Source organism: Crocodylus siamensis, chromosome 6 (assembly GCF_052110815.1).
Source record: "Crocodylus siamensis isolate JL-2025a chromosome 6, ASM5211081v1, whole genome shotgun sequence".
NCBI classification, from domain to species: domain Eukaryota; kingdom Metazoa; phylum Chordata; order Crocodylia; family Crocodylidae; genus Crocodylus; species Crocodylus siamensis.
Window position 1 is genome coordinate 12,472,898 of NC_143400.1, and position 20,057 is coordinate 12,492,954.

The window sequence follows — 20,057 nt, forward strand, 5'->3', positions numbered from 1 at the left end:
CCAGCTCCATGTTCAAGCCCAGCCATGGCTTCCCTACATGGTACCCAGGGCGAGTGCTGCTGCAGGACGCAGGAGGAGCTGCTGGAGGCTGGGGAAGCCAAGCAGGTCCCCCCTGCAGCTGCAGCAGTGGCTGCAGCAGCCCCCCCAGAAGCTGGTTTGCTGGCCATGGCCCTCTGGCACAGGAGGTTGGGAGCAAAGTGTGGGGGCTGGGCAGGGTACAATTCATTGGCTGGATGAAACCACCTGGGCCCACGGGCCATATTTTGCCCAATCCTGCCCTACACCTTAAGATTTCCTCTATCAAAGTTGGACCTCCCCCTTGCTGCTTGTGCCAATTTCTAGCGCTGCAGGGTTGGCACAACTGCTCTCTGCTTCTGGGGAACTCCCTTGAAATAAAAATTAAATACCTGCCAGGGGATACTCCTTTAGAGCCAACACTGCTCCCTTGCACATGCTGAGGCTGCATGGGGGTATATGGCGAAGCAGGGCAAGAGCCCTGGTACAGAAAGTCAAACATGCCCCGTTCCTATGGGGCTCGTCTAACACCATCGTTAAGAATAGGTATCGTCTTGGGCCAGTCTGAAGCCCAGGGAAGGTATGATAGATGGAGCTCTATCTTCCCGGTATATGCTATGTTTTTCCAAGCTTGCTCACTTCTGTTTTTGCCCCATGACTCTGATAACACCAGTCAAGTGCTCTCTCTGGAATATGCAATAGGAAGTTAATGCTTCCTCTTCTCTGTCCATGGGCTCTTATGGCCTTTGTCATACTTTTCTGTAATCAAGGTCCGAATGAATTGTATGCTGCCACGTGCCATGATATATCCGGGGGTGGGGGTTAAGAGTGGGGAAATACATCAGGGAGTCAAGCTGGGCAGGGTCTGTTACAGCAGGTGCATGTGATGGAGGGAGAGAGTTTGAGCCATGGAGAGGGCTGAGAATGGGGCCAAAGGAGTCCTGCACCCACGAGGGGCAAAGCAGGTCTTGGAAGGGGTAGGCCTAAGAACAAGGGCAGGTGAGCCCATAGCCTGGAGAGGGGCAGGCAGAGGTCTGAAGCCATGAAAGTTGTCCAAGGTCTGGGAGCCTGGAGATCTTAACTGGCCCAGGAGCAGGACCGGAGCCCAGAGATGGGCTTAAAGGTCAGGGACCACTGCCAGGGCCTGGGAAACCAGAGATCTCAACTGGCTCAGGAGTGGGGCCAGGGGCCAAAGACAGAGGGTCATTGTCAGTGACCCAGGGAGCCAAGGAGCCCGTAGCCCAAGAGGGGTGAGGACTGGGGCTGGGAGCCCATAGCCCAGGAAGGGAACATGTTGGCAGGCATGGGAGTGGGTACCAGGGAGGAGGGAGCCCGTGTCATCCACCCTTAAGGCAATGACCATGAAGACGTGTGGTCTTGAGGGTGAGACTGGGCTTGGGAAGCCCTGTGGCAGCCTCCCTTTTTGGATAACACCATCCAGGCGTGGTGGGCAAGTGAAGGGGAGATCGCCCAAAAGAAGCCAAGTTGACAAGGGTTGAGTAGCCACCAAGGGCATCATGACCAACCCTGGGATGGGCCCTTGCTACAGGGTGCCAACGGCCTTCAGTGCAAAGGAGGGTCAGAGCCAAAGCAAAAGAGGCTACGTTCATTGGTGACATTTCGGTGACATTTCTACCAGACTCAAAAGGATGGTTATCTCACTCGCCATCACTTCAGCCTTGTCGTGATCGGCTGTCCAGAGAGAGGATGTGGTCAGCACAGGATGGGGTTTGTAAAGGTGCATCAGGGGCAGAGAGGTGTTTCAGTCCAAACCCATTTACTGTGGGGGGCTGCAGAAAAAGCATCTGCTGTTCCCAGAAGTTAACATCTAGTCCTTCCCCCACCATCCCCACAGCCACCTGGGGAAGTCAGCCCTTTGACCACAATGGGTTATTAAACCCGCATTTTTCCAAGTTCTCACTGTGGGGAAGGACGTTTCGGACCCAAAAGCTACAATTCACACGGGGCATATTTGACCGTTGTGAATGGATTTAGAGGGTTTGAGCAGGGGCCTTCTGCTGCCTTTAGGAAGGAACCTGCTCTGCCCCTGGAAAATCATCACTGCCCAGCAACTGCTGGACTAAAGGGACCTGGGCAGGACCCTGAATCCTCCCCAAGCGGTGTCGGTGACCATTGCATATGTGGGTGCATGAAGCCATAAAGGTCACAGAGGCATATATGACTCAGATCTTGCCTAGACATTGGAAAATTACCTCCCACACAGCGTGGAGAGCGGCAGGTCTGTGTCAGCATGGGGACCCCTGAGAATAGGTGTCAGGGGGGCAGGTAGCATATTCCTGCCCACCATCTCCCATCACCAGGCCAGTGCACCTGCAAGCCCTTGCACCTGCAAGCTCAGAGCACCCGGACCCTGAAACTCCTGCTAAGAGCAAAACTGAGCACTTCAGCGTTGCGGGGGAAGAAGGTATACAAATGAGGAAGCCGGTTCTTGCCCTGGATGTGAGGTTGTCTATTCCTGTTCTCCTGTAGTACTAAAAGGAAAGACTCAAATAGCCCTCTGTTGTTTTATTTCAGCTTTTTATTGGTCCTTCACTTTCTGCATGTGGGCATGCTGCACACATGAGTTGGGTTTCCAGAGCGACCCTGATTGGAGAGGCATCCAAAGTGATGTGCAGGTGTGGGTCTTCCCGGCGTGGTGCAGGTCAGCCTTGCAGTCTCTGTTTTACAGGCAGGAGGAAAACAGAGGGGTGCAGAGGCAAAGTGACCCAAAGCCGGTGGCAGAGCTGAGAGGAGAACCCAGGAGCCCGAGCACTCCAGCCTCTCACTATGCTGTGCTGCCTCTGCACAAAAGCCTTTTCCAAGCAGGCCTTGACAGGCTGTAATATCCTTGTCTGTCTTCAGAGTGAAGGATTCTGTCCCAGGCTTGGCCTTTTTTGGGTGAGGGCATGCTCTGAAGAGGTCACGGGGTAAATCTGACTTGCAGAAACAGCCAGACCCAGAGCAGTACATGGGTGGTGGGACAAGAAGAGCCACTCCCCTGAGCCAAATGTGTGGGAATGTGGAGGCTGTTCATTCAGAGCTGGAGCAAATCCCCCAAATACCCAGCTTTTTGGATAGAGAATTGCTGGGTGATTTAACATCTTGCACAGTTCCTCACAGCATGAGAGGAGGGATGCCCCATTGTCATGCTAGACCCCTGGGGAGGAGAATTTCACCCCAGTAGCAGAAGTATCCTGGGAAGAATTGACCTTTAGTAGGATGCTGGTTGACTTGGGATCAACCCTAGCCAAGCCCAGAGCAGAATCCGTGCAGTTATACTGGGACAGACAGGAAGGTCTTACCTAAAAGCAGCAGGGTGACCAAGGGACAGTTCTCCTGGTCCAAGCGCCCAGCTGGTATAAGCCTGTGTCGCTGCGGTGCCATCCCAAGAGCAAAGGAGCATCCTGAGATCGAGGCCTCTTGCTTTTGCGGCCCTTGGCACATGAACATATACCATCCTCATCTGTTTCCTGACAGCTGGCTTCTGTCCAGGCCCAGCCCTGGGCACAAAACCTGGGCCTTGACCTGCCACACAGTTCAGCTGCTGGCAGCGATTGCCTCCTCTTCTGCAGCTCCTAGCTCTCATCACTGGTCCAGTCCCACCGGCGGTCATCCTCCCTTCTGCTGCACTCATCTACCTGCCTGTCCAGCCCCCCTAAGCTTTCAAAGGTTGCCACTACCTTAGTACCTCGTGCGTGTACAATCAGTAGCAAAGACCCTTGTCGTGCATAGGAGTTGTGCTATTATGTGCTGTCTGTGACTTGCAGGCTTTGGACATCCAGCTGGATTGTGCCAAAGGGTATATTGCCTGGTCCCCTTTCTTTGGAGACCATGGAAAATGGTTCAGAAAGGATCCTTCAGATCCAACTAGTACCTTCCCCTGCCCCCAAGTCAGATCAGTTCAGCCCAGCAAAGGTTGGTCAAGCTTGCCCTTGGGCCTCCAGTGCTGAGGAGTCCAACTCCCCTCCCCTGTACTACTTTGTCTGGGGCTGAGTTATCCTGAAATTCAAAGAGTTTTCCCTTAACGTCTAATCTCAGTCTCACTGGTTGCAGTTTCAGCTTATAGCTCTGTGCATTGTGGACGTGGACAATAGTTGATAACTTCCTAGGGGACTTGGATGCCAATTCAGCAGATGAAGAAATGGGTTCCTTGGGGGGTAAGAGTGCATCTGTGTCCTCCCAGTGTCTCAGATCTTGCATGTAGCCTGGGAAGGTCTCAGCTCCTGGGATACGTCACGCTGGCATAAACAGTTGTGGGTCCCAGGGTCTGGGTCTGGGGATGGACATGGGGGGAGGGGGAGAAAAGGCAGTGAATGTGCAAATCAAGCCAGGAGCATGAATCCAGGTGTATGTATTATGGCAGCTTTCTGACTGCTGCGACTGATTTCAGCGTTGGAATAAGGAAGGTGGCATGTCCACTGCTTATCCTGGGATAGCCCATTCGGCAAAACATTTATTATCTGTCCCTGCCATCAAGTGGTACAGAGTGATAATCACAGCCTAATGCAAGCAGCTAAACTCAGATCTGTCTGCTTCCAATGCCACTGCCGTGTACGTGAGTGCACAAAGCCCGTGCATGTTACACTCGTGTTAGCATGCCACCTCTCAGGCCTTGGTGTCCTCCTGCACCCACAGCACCTGGTACCCAGATGTAAATTAGGGGTGAGTCCACTGAAGTCATTGGAGGTCTGTGGATTTGGGCCCCCTCATGTTCTGCGCAGCGCGTGTTGACTCTGGTTTCTTGCTGCATTCCCATCAACCCTGTCCGCAAAGAGCCCCTCAATGCTGCAATGAGGTGACTGGTTGCAGAAGGGTGTTGCTGATAACCAGGAATCCTGCTTTTCTCTGATTTAAAAAAACCCCAATTTTCGATTTAAAACAAGTAACCCCAAATCCACATTTTCTCGTGATTTAAATGAAACAACACTTAGACATACACACACACACACATATATACATACACATATACATATATAGAGATATATAGAGAGTGATGTTTCACTTTAATCACAGAAAAATGTGGATTTTGGGTTACTTTTTTTTTTCTTAAAACTGGGGATTTTTTTAAATCACAGAAAAGCAGGAACCTTCCTGCAGGAGCTGACTGCAGTGTCAGTATTCCCCCTCACCCCCCCGAAGAATATCAAAGCTTTTCGGGGGTGAAACAGAGCCTCATTTTTTCCTTCCCAATGAAAATGAATAGCCCAAAAGCCCAGATTGGGTGTGGGAGGAAAGGACTGCATTTCCCTAGCCCGAAAGTGGGGATATGGGGCAGACCCCTGGGCTGCTGGACACTTGGAGTATCGACATATCTGGGGAGCTGGGATAATGGGGCAGCAGGTACAGGGAGGAGGTCTGTTTCCACATCACCCACAAAGGTGCCAGTCTTGGTCACATTGAAGTGGTTCTCCCCAAAACCTGCATGGGCTCCACCAGGAGTGGACTTGAATGGCATGTGTCCTGAGAAACGGTCACGCTCCCATGGGGAATTTTCTGACCGGCGTTGCTGATGGCAGCTGTGACCTTGGAGTGGAAGATTCCCCTGCAAGACGGAAGAACGCATGCAGACGGCCTCTTACCTGGGCTGTGTCTGGAGGTAGTCCCATGGCGCAGGCATAGATGGTGGTGCAAGCGTGGTCCTCGGCAGAAGGGAAAGTGCACACCGCTTTCTGCTTCTGTAGAAAGAGCAAAAGGTATGAGCTGGGCAGAACGGCAACCTGCTGCAGCAGCATACCACATCCTGCACAGCTGGGCTGGCTGCCCAGGGTTGACTGTTGAAATACAGGCCAGGAAACCACCTGTGAGGCTGGGGGTGTCATGAGGAGACTCTTGCAGTTTGAAAGAGCAGGGTGGAGGGTTTTCAACCATTTTCCCTAAATGAAAGGCTTGATTGTGTCAGGCTGATATACAGAGGTCTGCAGGGGGGTGGCATCCTGTGTGGGACCTGGAGGGTCCCATCCCAAGCCATCCCAGCAGGGACTGTTTTGGGGAGCGAGGCAGGAGCACTGGTGCTGGGGAAGAGCTTGGCCACAGCTCCCCCGGGAATGTGGGGTCCTGGAGCATGGGCTTTCCCCGGGCGCCTGCCTGAGCCCACCCCAGCCTTGGCCCCAGAAGCCAGATTCAGCCTCAACGCCCTGCTGGAAGCACAAACTGGTCCATCACCATCAGAGGACGGTCCAGGTGTGTAATCTGGCCTGTGTGCATTCAGCTGCAAGTCTCTATTGACACCCAGTGACCAAAGTGCTGCTGCTGGAGGAGGAACGGAGTGCATTATACCTGCGCCCTGGCTACCTTGCATTGCACGAACTGGCAGGGGTGCACTGAGAGCTCCTGACCCCTGCAGTCGTTTAAGAGCTAGGCATGATTAGACTGGGGAGCGGAGCGTTCTCCTTGCCCAGGGTGCATCTTCATCATATTGACTCCTGCCTTGACTGCATACTCATCATAACGACTCCTGCCTTAAGTGCATCCTTATCAGATTGACTCCAGCAGAAGCTGGGTGTGTGTGGCTGAGAGCACAAAATAAAGGCAGAGAGAGAGTCTATCGAGGGTCACTGAGGACTGCTCATGACTTCAGGACTTCTGCTGACTCTCAAGAAGGAGAAAAGCCCAGCTTTACTTTCCTGGTTGTTGTCGCTCATGGGCTACTGAGCGTGCACTAACAGTCAGGGACGCACTGAGAAGAGCAATTCCCAGGAGCAGTGGTTTTCAACCTGTGGTCCACAGACCCCCTGGGGGTCAACAGACTATGTCTAAGGAGGTCCATGAAAAATTACTATGAACAATCAAAAGTAGCTGAAAACCCACACTTGCCATTCAAAGGGGTCTGAACCTCCATTTGAAACTTTTGGGGGTCCATAAATGAAAAAAAGGGTGAAAACCACTGCCCTAGAGTTACTTAGGACAGTCCCCAGGTCTCGATGCAGGTTCTTTGAACTGCATATGTCCAAACCCTGTTGGGAGGCCGTCCAGGGGGCACAGATGCCTGGGCTGGAGTAGAGCAGAGCCAGGCAAGGTCTTGGGGCCAACAGTTGGGTGAACAGAAATTCAGGGGAAAGGCAAAGAAGGGGATGCGGAGGGCAAGCAGTTCAGAATGGCCTGGGTGTTTCTTTTGGATGTTTTCCCAAGCAAGCCATTAGGATTTGCCATGATGATTTTGTTTAGAAAATAGCCATTAGAAAAAAAAAAAGATAGGTTTAACCCCCCTGAACAATCTAGGACTGGGATGGTTGAGGTAGGGAGGATCCTGCCTTGAGCAGGGGCTGGACAAGCTGAGCTGTCCTGAGATCCCTTCCAGCCCTGTTCTCCTCTGACTCTGGGGGGTTGAGCCATACAGTGATGTGTTTTGGGAGGGGTTTAGGTTGCTGAGAAAGCTGAATAAAGTTTGTTTGGGGCTGAGATGTCTCTTCCTTCTTAGCTTGGCAAGGAGCACAAAGCCCTGTGACAGGCACAGCTCCATGGCATATGTCTCGCTCGAGATTGCCCCTTCTCCAAGAAGCAGGTACAGGGGACAATTTTATGGCAGCAAACTCAGCATCAGGAAGCAAGAAGAAGCTTATGGGATGTACTTTTCTGCACATCAAGGAAAGTCGTCACTGTATAAATTCAGGCCCACATGGGGCGAATAGGCCTCTTGGGCAAGAGACTTTATGATCCACTTCAAACCCAAGAGAAGCAGGATCTTGGATGGCCTGGCCCCCTATCCTACCTCTTTGCCCTGGGTGAACTGTGGTAGAGGTTATCTGGGACTATAACCAACCATGCTAGGCAGTGCCGACCAAGCAGAGCTCTTGCATTGCAAAGCAAACAGCTCAACTCACCTCCGCCCTCTGAACCTGTGCGTAAATGGTGTGAACAGTGCTCTCGTCCTTCAGCGGCACTTGCTGTTTTTGACCTAGTTGGGAAAAAATGATTGCAGCTGTTGCTGAGAGGAAAGGGAGCAACGCAGTCATATCACACCCTGAGCCCTCGGTTCATAGAGATGCCTGCACCATCGTGGATCTTGCTGTCGAATACTTCATGGGCAGGGGTCGGTCATTTGGAAACTGTGTCCGCACAAGCTGGCATCACAGCTGAGTTGCAAGGTGGACATGCCCCAAGACGGAGGTTTCCTGGCTCTGGACAGCTGAGCCAACTTTCAGGAGTGGAAAACCAGCTCTATCCCCATGTCATGCATGGGCGAGTAGGTAGGGCTGGTTGGAAACCCCCTCCTTTCTCCCCCCCAGCCCCATTTTTCCAGCAGAAAAGTGAGTTTTGGACTAAATCAGCATTTTCAATAAAAAGGGTCTGCCCTCCATGGAAAATGTTGACGTTTTGCGGAGGCCCTGGATACGTGATGCATCAAGTCTTGGCCAAAACCTGAAACACATCTGTTCACACCAGAACCTCAGTGTCTCACGGGGCTCATAGTCCAGATGCCTCGTGTGCCCATTATTCTCCCTGGGTGGGACATCTCCCATCGTGCACCAGGGACTGCTTACAATGAGAGATGGTGTCTGAGTCCTGAGTAGTGTCAGACCCCAGGGCCCCAAACTGAATCACGATTGTTTCATTTGGGAGACAAAACATTTCACCCCAAAGTCCATATTTTCTGTGGGAAGTTGCAGCAGGTGTTGGGGGAAATGCATTTCCTGAGGTTTTAACAGAGAGGCCCGATTCCCAGCCAGGTCTACCCACAGCTCTTAAGTTATACATCACTGAGGCTAGCCTGTTGTTTCCACACTTGCTTTGAGGAAGGCCGGGGTGGATCTTCATCCCGTGACTCTTCCTCTCCCTACCTGTATGCTCTGAGCAGGGACTGGTCTAATGAGGGTCTAGAGGAGCTGCATATCATCATTTACCTTATCATCCAGGGAGAGTCTTAATCTGTAGCTTTCCAAGCGCTGGAGGTGGCACCCATTGAAATGTGGGGTCAGCACCCACCCTGAGCCGTTGTTTTGGGCTCTTTGCAAACTCAGGCACCAGTTACATTCAGCTCACAGTTTTTTCAGGCCTGCCGTGGCCTTTTTCAGCCAAAGACAACCTGACGCACTGCAGAACAGTGGCAAGGTCCTCCCTATCTAGTCCTTCAGCAGGCAGCACCACTGCTCCGGCATCATGGCAAAGTTGGGGTTGAGGCAGATGCCCTCCGTCACGCACCCTCTTGTGTTGCTCAGCAGTGGGGCAGATCAGTGACATGCCAGTGCTCTGCTGGGCATTCCCCTGGCACCAGCACGAGGTACAGCTGGAGATACCCCTCACTGCTCCCCATGGCTGGAGTCCCCCCAGGGTCCCCAAGAAATGCTGAGAACTCATTGTAGCAGAGAGCCTGAAAGGGAAGTTTCCTCCTAATCACATGCCTGTGTGAGTGGTTACAGTTTTGTATGGTTTCCTTCCTGCCTTATACACCAGGGGCCCTCAGAAATACATGCCGCTCTACTGTCTGCAAGGGAAGATCAAACATGATACGCAGCTCCCCTGTGAGAGTTAACACATGGCTGGCCCCATCGCCACACTGCTGCGTGCAGGATGTGTGGACCAGTACGGAGGACTTTCCAGACTGGATGAGAAGCAGCATGATCTACCCGTATCAGTCATTTGTCTCTGCCCACGGCCGAGTACCAGATGCCCAAAGTCCAGTCTAAGCTAGAAACGTCTGCAAAGGTTATAGTGTCAGCTCTGTAGCAGCACTTTGGCTGGCCAAAGCTTTAGGCTAAAAATGGTTAAAGGAGGGGAAATGAAGCTTAGCTTCCCATCTGTATCATGGGGAAACAACACAGGGATGGGGAGTCCAAATACATTTGGCAACGGGGGCAACCTAGGACACGTACCTCTGTGTCCTACCCAGTACCAGACGACAAGCCCTGCGCAGATGACCATTATCAGGATGATGGGCAGGATGTATATCACCTGGAGTCTGTAGGACCCTGTAAGGCAATTTATAGAGAAAAGTTGATGGTTTATAGTTGTTGGTTTATAGCTGATGGGTTTTATCTGCCTGTTCCTAGGGGAGGCCTAGAGAGGTGTCGCAGCCATGATGCTCGAGGGAATATGCCCTGAGCAAGGGCTTCATGCTGATATTGGATCAACTATCTGGCTGGGAGAGATGATAGACAAGCTCTCAAGCACAACACAGAGACGGTTTAACCTATCTGACCATCTGTGGCTCTTAACATTTAATTTATCTGTAATCTTCGTGAAGCAGGAAGCAAAAGACAGGACATGTCTTGTCAGCAGAAGATGCAGGAAGCTCTGCTCCACCGGGCCCTGCCTTCTCCGACTCCGCTTCAAGTCCATCAGGCTAGAGCATGTTTGCAGCTGAGGTCCCACATACAGGCTGGGTGAAGAAGGCGCTACTTCACGGTCAGGGCAGCTAGGATCTGGAACCAACTCCCAGGAGAAGTGGTGCAGGCTCCTACCCTGGTGGTGTTTAAGAGGAGGCTAGATGAACATCTTTCCTGCTATGGCAGGGGGTCGGACTCGATGATCTGCTCAGGTCCCTTCTGACCCAACCAACTATGAAACTATGAAGTGGGAATAAACACAACTCTTTGCTCCCAGCACGGTCTGTGCATAGGAGCTCGTCCCCGGGCACTATGTGGCTGCTCTTTGATTGCTAGTTGGCCATCCTGATGACCGGTTACCCCTGCTGCGGGGTTGCCTTCTGGCCTGGGTCTGTGCAGTGCCCGGGGTTAAAGTCCTTTTTTATGTAACAGGAGAAAGTCCTGTTTTAAGCAACACACAGTTAACTTGTGGACGTCCTGGCCACAGGCAGTGGTGACAGAGAGCAGAGCCAGGCTCAACAAGGAACTGGAGGCACTCACGGAGGATAGATCTATTAATGCCTATTGAACAAAATGGTTGGAGATGTTTTGTCTGGCATCTCGAATGCTGGATGTCAGGGAAGGTACTGAATAGGGGACAGATCACTATCTGGCTCAGGGCTTTCCCTGTATACCATCCATTTCTGCAATGTTGCGGAGAAGCTAGTGGGATCGATGGACCATGGGTCCAACCCGATGTGGCACTGCTCGTGTTCCTCTGCTGCTGAGCCCCCAGTCTCTGCTAATGAGGAGAAAACACTTTTTCAAGCCTGGAGTCTGAAGGGGCAGGGTGGGGAGCGGGGTTGCGACCACTGGATGTGTCCACTCACGTGAGCAGAGACTACCGAGAAGAGAATTAAATGTAGCCTTCATGCAGGCCATGGAAGTCCCCATGTCACACAGGCAACAGCTGAAAAACCCCAATGAGAGCAGAGCGTGCTTCCCTGCTCTGGATTTTTGAGGAAGAAGCAGCTGCCAAGGGCTTTCCTGTGACGTTTGGGTGTGCAAACTGTTCATCTGTGATGACACAGCCCTGTGGTTGCCAGCTGGACGAGCAGTGCGAGCCGGAGGCGCCCAAACCTGGGTGCAGGAGTTTAGCCATGGACAGCAGCTGCAAAGGGCAGTCATAGCCCAGAGCAGGCCCCTGGGAGCTGCTGCTGGCCCTGGGGAGACTGCAAACCCATTGGGACGCATCTGAGCTGCAAAGGGACGGTGCCACAGCAAAACCCGGCAGGTCCGCTCTGTATCCATCACCTCCTAGAAGGTTGTGAGCAGTTTCCCCAGTGAGCTGCGGTGCCAGCTCCAGTGAGAAAGAACTGGCCTGTGCCCAGCAGTAAGGGACCGTTGTGTGCGCATGGTCTCCCCTGCACTGGGAAGGGGCAGACGGGGTGGCTGGATGGGGTGCAGCCTTCTGGGAAACGCAGCCCCGTGGCTGTGGTCCGCAGCACCTTGCTGGGGGGGTGGGGGTGCAGGTGACTTCTCCCATGCAGCTCTGCCCCTGCCAGTGCAAACACCTAGACCTCCCATCAGGGCACTCGAGGAGGGCCTTAGGCCTGGTTGCTCAGTTGGCGGTCTCCATTGAGCTTGGTGCCCCTTTCAGTGACTGCTGTGTGAGATCTCTGCTTTGATCCATGATTTTTCATGGAGCCAAAGCCTTTCTCTACCACCATTCAGAGCCTGGAGACAGGGGCCCGTCTGCCTCAGACGCACGTACTGCATGTCATGTAGGGCCTGCCCATGGCACAGCTGATTTATACCAGAAAAGGGCGAGGGTCTGCCTGTGCTCAGCCCCCAGCCCTGATACCGCTGCCATTCTTGGCCCCCAGGTGTTGGCTGGGGCAGGACTTTGCCTCCCCTTCCCAGACAACTTACCCCTGAGTTCGACGCTGCACTCGGCCGAGGCGTTGATGGGGGTGGAGTAGCGACTGACAGGGTTGCTGACGGTGCAGACGCAGGTGAGGCTGGTCTCCCAGAGGCCAAGGGACAGGTTAAACAGGCTCCCGTTGTGGAGGCAAGGCCAGGCGGCATGGTGCTCGGAGCAGCTCCAGCAGTAGGTCATGTTGTCGCCTTTCTCGGCCATGCAGCTGAGGGTCAGAGTGCAACTCTTGTTGCTCAGGGACTTGTTGACTTGGATGATGGGCACTGACACCTCCTCTGTGGGGCATGATGGGAGAGGGTGCAGATTAGCTCAGGCAGGACAGAGGGAGCTGGGCTGGGCCCCATCCTGCTCCTTCTCGCTAGCTGCCTCTCATCTCAGCGGCAGCACCCCCAGTGCAATCCTGCTAAGCAGGAAGATCAAGACCGTACATCAGTGGCAGCCAACCTGTGGCCTGCAACAGATTGGGGAGGGGACAGGCAGCACAGTGGCAGATGGGGCAGGGAGCAAAAAGCAGATCAGCAGGGGAGGTGAGAGCACAAATCAGGGAGCAGACAGCTGAGCAGCAGATGGAGTAAGGGAACAGAAAGTGGAGCAGTAGATCTGGTAAGGGATCTCAGGGCAGGGAGATGAAAGTGGAGCAGCAGATCGGGTAAAGGAACACAGGGAAGGGAGCAAAAGGTGGAGCAGCAGATCAGGTAAAGGGGCACAGGGCAAGGAGCAGAAAGTGGGGCAGCAGGTCAGATAAGGAACAGGCATCAGAGTGGTACTTGGGGAGGGTGCGGGGCTAATTTGTGGATCACCCACCAAAAAGGTTGCCCCTCACTGCCCTATGGCATCCTTTGGCCGCTCCGTTTATGTGGCTGCACGGGTGGGTTTATGAATGAAGTTAATTGGCATTAGGAGTGTAATTTGCCCACGAATTCAGGGTTTGGAGCAAACCGCACTGTCCCCAGGGCGGTGGGAAGGGAGGAAGATGTCTGTGCTTTGGAGGCAGGTCGGTGCCAGGGGGCTGAATAGGGATCACAGGGCAGGGAGCAGAGGGCAATAGGGACTGAAACTGTGGGGGTGAGTGGCCATGAGGGTGTTCAGAGAAAGCTGGCACCATTTCAATAGGCAGGACACGGGCAGACCCGCCGCTGAGTCAGGGTGCAGAAGAGGTCCCAGAAACACTGCATTCATTACCGTACACTTCCAGGCGCAGGCTCAAAACCTTCTCCACGGCTCCTTGGGTCCCGGTGAACGTGTACGTCTCCTCGTCTTGCTTGGAGGTCTCCATGATTTCCAGGGAGAAGTTCGTGGGGTGGAACCTGATGCGCTGGTTCAGTTTGATGGTGTAATTCCCTCCCGCATAATCCAGGATGATGGACTTTGTCACGGGATCCAACGTGTCCCGCTTCCACAAAACTTTCTCGAAGCGTGTAGTTAAATTCTGGAGATATGGTGTCACGTTCAGAAGGGTGGGTTTCCCCAGGGCTCCAAAAACCGTGTGCACAGCCCCAGGGCTGGCCCCTGCGATGGGGGAAGGAGCAAAGGGAGTGAATCTCATTTATATTGTCCAGGAAACGCATGAATCTCACCCCTTCCGAGCACTTCAGAATCCTGAATCAGGTCCCCCTGCCCCCAAATTCATGAGACCGGATCGAAAGAAATCAAGAGCTTCCTCTTTTTGAGCAACATTTGGGTTCTTTTGCCTTGCCTTCTGCATAGGGTCATCACCAGGTTGCATTTCCAAGCCTTTCTCTGCAAGCCATGAGGCCTCCAAATGCTGTGACTGTAGGGCAAGTGCAGAGTGTCCTCCAGGTCTGGAGGCTGAGGCCTTCAAAGAAAACTCAAACTCATAGAAAATGAGGGTGTGAAGGGACCTCTGGAGGTCACATCTAGTCCAACCCCCCTGCTCCAAGCAGAACCAGCCCCAGCTACATCATCCCAGCCAAGGCTTTTTCTAGTCGGGTCTTAAAAACCTCCAAGGATGGAGACTCCACCACCTCTCTGGGGAACCTGTTCCAGTGCTTTACTACCCTCCTAATGCAAAAGTTTTTCCTAATATCGAACCTAAAATGTTTCCTTATATCTAACCTAAGAGGAATTGTCTTCCTCCCTCTGCTCATGGGGAGAACCATGGGGGATTACAGATGCGCATCTCGGCTCTAAAGGTAGGAAGAGCTACTGGAAGCACCAGTAATTCTCCTTCCTGGGTCTTGCTGGAGGTGTGAGCTGATGTAGCGGGCTGCCCTGGCTGAGCCTTTATGGAGTGGTAGGGGACCTTGCTACAGTCCCTGCTGCCCTCTGCATCCCCAGCTCCTCTCAGCCAGGATGCCAGGTGATGTCCTTCAGCATCGTACCATTAAGGGGACCGGGAACAGCCCCCACTTGTACAGCCCCATTAGTGTCTAAAGGTTCAGACACTCATTAGAGCGGTTCCAGTGAGCTCAAGGGGCCTAGTCCCAGCTGGTGAGTATGGATGCTGCTCCATTGGCTTTGCCCCCACTAAAACCAGGGCTGGGCTTGCCCCGCCAAGCGCTGCCTTGTGTCAATGCAGGTGGAAGGATTTGGCCCCAGGGTGCAAAGCTCCAGGTCAGGAGTCCTGATACAGGTGGGAAGTGATCACTCTTGATGGCACTGTCCCCTCCCGTCGCCTCCCGCTCGCTGGCTCCCTTCTCAGCACGGCTCTGCTTGCAGACCCTAATTGCAGTGCTTCATTATACTGGGAGGATCTGGGGTGGCAGAGGCTCCCACACTGCGCAGGAGCTGTGTGTGGGCTGAGCTGTCCCCGTCACAAAGGGAAATAAGGCCCTGTTTTGCTTGTCTGAGGGCAACCACAGGAGTGCTTGCATTGCAGAATGGAAAGGAAGCCGAGCCTGATGGCAAGCAGGATAAAATGGGGGGTGAAGCATGCACTGAGCAGGGGGAAGCACAAGGCAAAAACAGGGTCACTGGCAGGCCTGGCGGTCACCACCATCTGCCCTTGCTGCCAGGATGTCCACATATGAGTGCTCCAGGACCTGCTTGCGTGCATCTGACCCAGAAGTGCAGGGGGGAAGCGACCCTGGCACTGCCCTTCTGCAGTCACTCCTGAGATTTCTGCTTGGGAGCAGCTCTGGAGGGTTCCCCTGGTGTGGAGGAGGCCTCATGGCTCTCAGTTTCCCCTGCTGTGAAATGGGCCTCTGTGGCAAAGCCCGTCCAGATCCAGCACCATGCCAGGCATGAACAACCCTAGCTGGGCAGACAGGGATGAAGGGGAAGCTCCTGGTGACTCAAATGGGTTCTGAGAGGAGTCTTACACGGCGAGGCAACAGTCCCTGCCTGCCCCGACTGTACTCAGATTACTGGGCTCTTTTCTTGGAACTGTCCTGTACGGGAGATGACAGCAATCTAGATCAGGCATGGGGGGAAAGGGGCTGTCTGTTGAGTAAGGACACTAAAATGCAGAGCCCAGATCCCCCCAACACCTCCTCTGCTCAGGTTTACAACCAGTGCCAGCACCGGTCCGTAATGTGTGCCCAGCCAGGAGCTGGCATTCACCATTATTGGCACCCAGATGCAGAGGGGACCACAAGGATGGCGGAGGGGAGGGCGATGGGATGCCAAGGGGAAGGAGGCACTGACTAAACTGCCTCCTAGGCCAGTCTGCCATGGGGAGGGCAGTTTGCGAGCTGGCAGGATCCTGCCTTGGAATGGGAGCTGGATACACTTCCATGCTAAATGGGGCAAGGCGCTAGCCAGGGGAATCCCCAAGCCAGTAGCACATCTCTCCCTCTGCCCATGTCTCCCAAAGCAGCTGCTAATTTGCAGGTCCCTGGTTTTAGGAATAAGGGTCAAGCTTCTCCCAGAGCTAATTATTAACCATTAGCATGAGCCAGCCAGGGACACGGCAGATCTTCCACATGTCTTTGAAAGACTGGATTTAAGGAGATGCTTTTGGCAAATGCAAGTCACCAGGCTCTGCGCAGGGGGAATTGGATGAAAGGCAGTGGTTTGCGTTGTAGGGACCCGGCTGGATGATCCACTGGTGTCTCAGACAATGCAATTTAAGGCATGGCAAAGAGCAGTGCCTCTAGGAAGCAGACTTTCATAGCAGCCCCCAGCAATCCTAAGCTTGCATCTGTAGGAGTGGGGAGATGAAATTTCCCTCCCTTCTGAAGGTGAGATGCCAGCAGCATTCAGAAAAGGCATGTCCAGCCCAATGGGTTATTAGGCACAGGCCGTCCTTTGACCTCGACCTTGATTTTTTGCACCAGCTGGCTGTAAGGCCGAAAGCTTGGGGAAGGGGCTCTGAGGCACTTCACCCCACTAAGGAAAGCCTTTGAATGAAAGTAACTGGGGAAGCCTCCTTGTCTGGACTCAGAAGCCAAGTGCCCTGTAGAGCGAGGGACTAGATCTGTGCCTGTAAGCCTCAGGGGGAACAGCAATTGCGTGAGCTTCCGCTGACCGAAACCACCCAATGCCCACTTTCCCTAGAGGTAATATTGTTCTGCTTGTTTCGGGTAATGATCTTCCGATACTTAAAGAATGAAAGAAAATAAACTATTTTGCATGACCGCAGGGGACAGAGCAAGGGGGAAATGTAGGCTGGAGATTAGGAAGGCCTTTCTCACTATGAAACCATTTCAAGGCTGCCCCAGAGGTGGGGGAGTCTTCCTCCTTGGAAGTGTTTAAGAGCAGGTGAGATTAACACTCAACTGGGATGGTTAAATCAGGGATGATCCTCCCTGGGGCAGAGGGATGACCTCCCCAAATCCCTGCCAGCTCAGCTTTTATGGGTCTATGGTACAAGCATGTGCTGCTCATGACTGATGGTCTCCATAGATGACTCTCCCATCCCTACTGATTGGGACGCAGTGATTCATATTCACCTCTCGGTACCGATTTACAGAAGAACTGTTTTGCTGGAAAAACAAGTGATGAACCCTGACAGCGCATCGGCTGTCATGGCATCGGTTACCCGTGGAAGATTAAACGGCCCGGGTTGCCACGCAGCTTCCTGTGAAATCGTTCCGTCACGAGCGGGGGTTGCCCCAACAAAGGGGGAAAAAAAACAACCGAGAAGGATTTGCACCCCAGAGAGCACCAGGTCCCTGCACGGCCTCACTGGGAACGTTCCTGTAAATACAGCACCTCATCGCAGACCCACCTGCCCCACATACATCTCCCACCGGGTACCAGAGAGCCTGTTCTGAGTCTATAAGAAGGCTCCTGGTCTATTCTGGCCCCAAAAGGCCATTATGCAAATAACAACCCGCTTGTCTGAATTAAATTTTTACCGTATTGGCAGCAGGAGCTGGAGGGAAGGTTGTCGTGGAGCTTTCTGGATGCAACCCAGCTTAGGTGTTCTACCTCTGCCTGGAGGGGCTGGTGTTTATGGCTCAGGGGGTCTATTCCAGGCCTATGTTGCAACCCACTGAATGTACATTATTGCCATAAGGGGCAAGCTGTTCTTCTCCTTTGGGGTATTCAGTTGAGGCATTGCTGCTGACACGTTCTGGTCAGGATGATAAGGATTCCAGAGGGAAAATCCCCATTAAATCATCTTAAAAATCCCTCGGCCCTAACGGGAAAGAGCTCCTGGAATGAGAAGACGTCTCTCAGCAGAGGGAGGCAGATCCACTGAAGTTAGACAGCAGGCACGACGGGTGGAAAGGGGCTGAACCCCCAGCCAGGGGCAGGGAAATGATGGGATTCCCCCATGGAAAAGCTGACAGTGGATCTGACTTGAAAGCAATAGCAATTGCTTTGGGCCAGTGACTGTGCAAATGGGACTTTTCATTATGCCACTGGAGAAAAGAAAAAGCCCACGGGGATTTTAAAAGGCAGGCTGTCAGATATTGCAGAGCCAGCAATACCAATAAAAAATTCCCGGGTGGCTGCTCCCCAGCCTTCTCTGTTGGTCTTTCCAAGCAATCTCTCTTCGCCTGGCGCCTGTGGCCCATGGAGCAATTGGTATCTGGGGCATTGCTTTGGGAGCTGGCAGAGCAGAGTCCCCTGTACTTTGTTTGAGAGACCCCTTTTTCTGCTTTCCCCATGTGTATTAAGCCCTCTGTCATATCAAAGATGTTCTCATTCTCATTTTGGACCATTGTGGCTTGTTCCTTCAGCCGCAGAAATGTCACAAGAGGATGCCCCCACTATATACCTTCCCCGAGCAACCAACAAATCCCAGGCTTCCACATCCTCTCTCCTCTCAGCCACATCCCTATTCATCCACAGCCCTGCAAGTTATACACAGTCTCTTCTACCCAGGAATGAGACAAGCTTGCCATCAGCCAGCTCACCTGCTTGTCAAACCAGGGTTTCCTTCAGTCCACTTCCTAGCGCTCCAAGCAGCCAGCTGTATGGTATTTGAGCCACCCCATGAAGCCAATCAACGCGCTGACAGATCTTACCCTTCAAGTTTTACAGGCCCAGCGTATGCCGGATTGACCCCATTTCTCTTACCAGTGATTGTAGCTACTGGTGTTGCTTTCTTGTCCTAGTTCTAGTGGTCAATAGTGTTGTTATCTTTATTATCAATTAATTGGGTAGTGCCTAGAAGCTCAATTATAAACCAGCCTCTCCTCTCCTCCCATTTAAGAAACCGCAAGTACTGCTGCATTAAGTAACTGAGTCTGGCAATAGTATGTGCGGTCCTATTGAAGTCAACAGGACCGGCGGTGTCTTCTTATTGAGGGTGTGGCTCATTATTGTCTCATTGCTGAGGATTACTGAAGTATCTGATGCCAAATTATTTGCAACAAATCGTGTGTGTTGCAAAACATTTCATTATTGCCAACAGCTGTCTTCCTAGCCACCTGGCCACCTGTCCCTTGGGTCTAGAGAGTCCTGTGAAAGGCACACAGAATAGACAGTCACCTCTCTTCTCTGGCACCATGTCATCTAGCTGCCTTGCCCAGCATTGTGGTTTATGAAAGCAAACGTTAAATGCAGAGCTATAAGTCACTCGGCAACATGCCAGCCACTTGGCACAAGAGTAGTAGAAAGGGAGAAAAATCAACGTACCCCAAGCCCAGCAGAAAGAGATGATCAGCCAGAGGCATACGCTGCAGTCCATTGCTCGACGCAGGAAACTTGACTTATGTGGACTTTAGATCCAACTCTGCTGTCTGCAGCTAAGCATACTGGTGAGAACAGGTGTAGTCAAATGAGACTGACGTCTCTTGGCGGGCTGCATGTTTCCTGTTTTCTGGTTTGGTAATTCTTTTTTTTTTTTTGTATGGAAATATTCAAAAAACCAAAATCATGCTACTTAATGCTTCAGTGCAAGGTGCTCTAGCAGCTCATGCTTGGCAATCCTACCAAGAGCTGTGCAAATAAAAACCCCATCCACTCAGTTCTATAAAGTCAAGGCCCAGCTTCCTCCATGTACGGGAACAGCTCCCCTGAAAAAAAAAGCCGATGCTCGTTAACTGGTATGGCCCTACCATAGAGCACCATGGCCACTCCGATAATAAGCAGCCTTCCTGTCACTCGCACAGTAACAGTAATCTAATCTAATGCTCCCATCACAAACATGCAACGGAGGGAAAGTAGAAAGCACGTAAACAGAATCTGACAACAGAGTGGTCTACAAAATCACAAACCATTTCCTAACCCGCAAAAAAAGAATGATAAGGTCACCTGCTAAACCATGAGCTGTTTATGTATTTGAAATAATGTGGGTTTGCAAAGGTTGTCCACATCATTTTCTCAAGCTCTTGCAGGCAAGTGGAAGAGCTAGCCCCACTTCTTTTTAAATAACTCCAGAGATGCGGTCTCTCAACTCCAAAAGCTTTAAAGAAAGCACCCACTGCTGCTAGGCTTGGCATAGGCACAGCATCCTCTCTTCTTTTTTGCAGAAGCCAGAGCTAAGTACTTACACAAGTCTGGAT

General features: G+C 52.5%; 1 protein-coding gene across 1 annotated transcript; it reads right to left on the reverse strand.

The window, feature by feature from the left end:
* Positions 1-2,544: 2,544 nt before the first annotated feature.
* On the reverse strand, positions 2,545-19,505 carry LOC149861102 (signaling lymphocytic activation molecule-like). Its single transcript, XM_090051928.1, has 7 exons — positions 19,189-19,505; positions 13,378-13,704; positions 12,189-12,470; positions 9,825-9,920; positions 7,836-7,909; positions 5,595-5,690; positions 2,545-4,288 (listed from the first exon to the last, which is right to left on the reverse strand). The coding sequence occupies exons 1-7, from the start codon at positions 19,238-19,240 to the stop codon at positions 4,232-4,234; spliced, it is 984 nt and encodes a 327-aa protein (XP_089908054.1). The 5' UTR covers positions 19,241-19,505; the 3' UTR covers positions 2,545-4,231.
* Between the last annotated feature and the right edge of the window lie 552 nt (positions 19,506-20,057).

Coding starts and splice junctions, on each gene's coding strand:
- LOC149861102 (XM_090051928.1), bottom strand. CDS start 19,240: ATGGACTGCAGCGTATGCCTCTGGCTGATCATCTCTTTCTGCTGGGCT. Junction 9,921..12,188: donor GTGCAGCGTCGAACTCAGGG/GTAAGTTGTCTG, acceptor ATTGCCTTACAG/GGTCCTACAGACTCCAGGTG. Junction 5,691..7,835: donor CACAGGTTCAGAGGGCGGAG/GTGAGTTGAGCT, acceptor CTCTTTCTACAG/AAGCAGAAAGCGGTGTGCAC.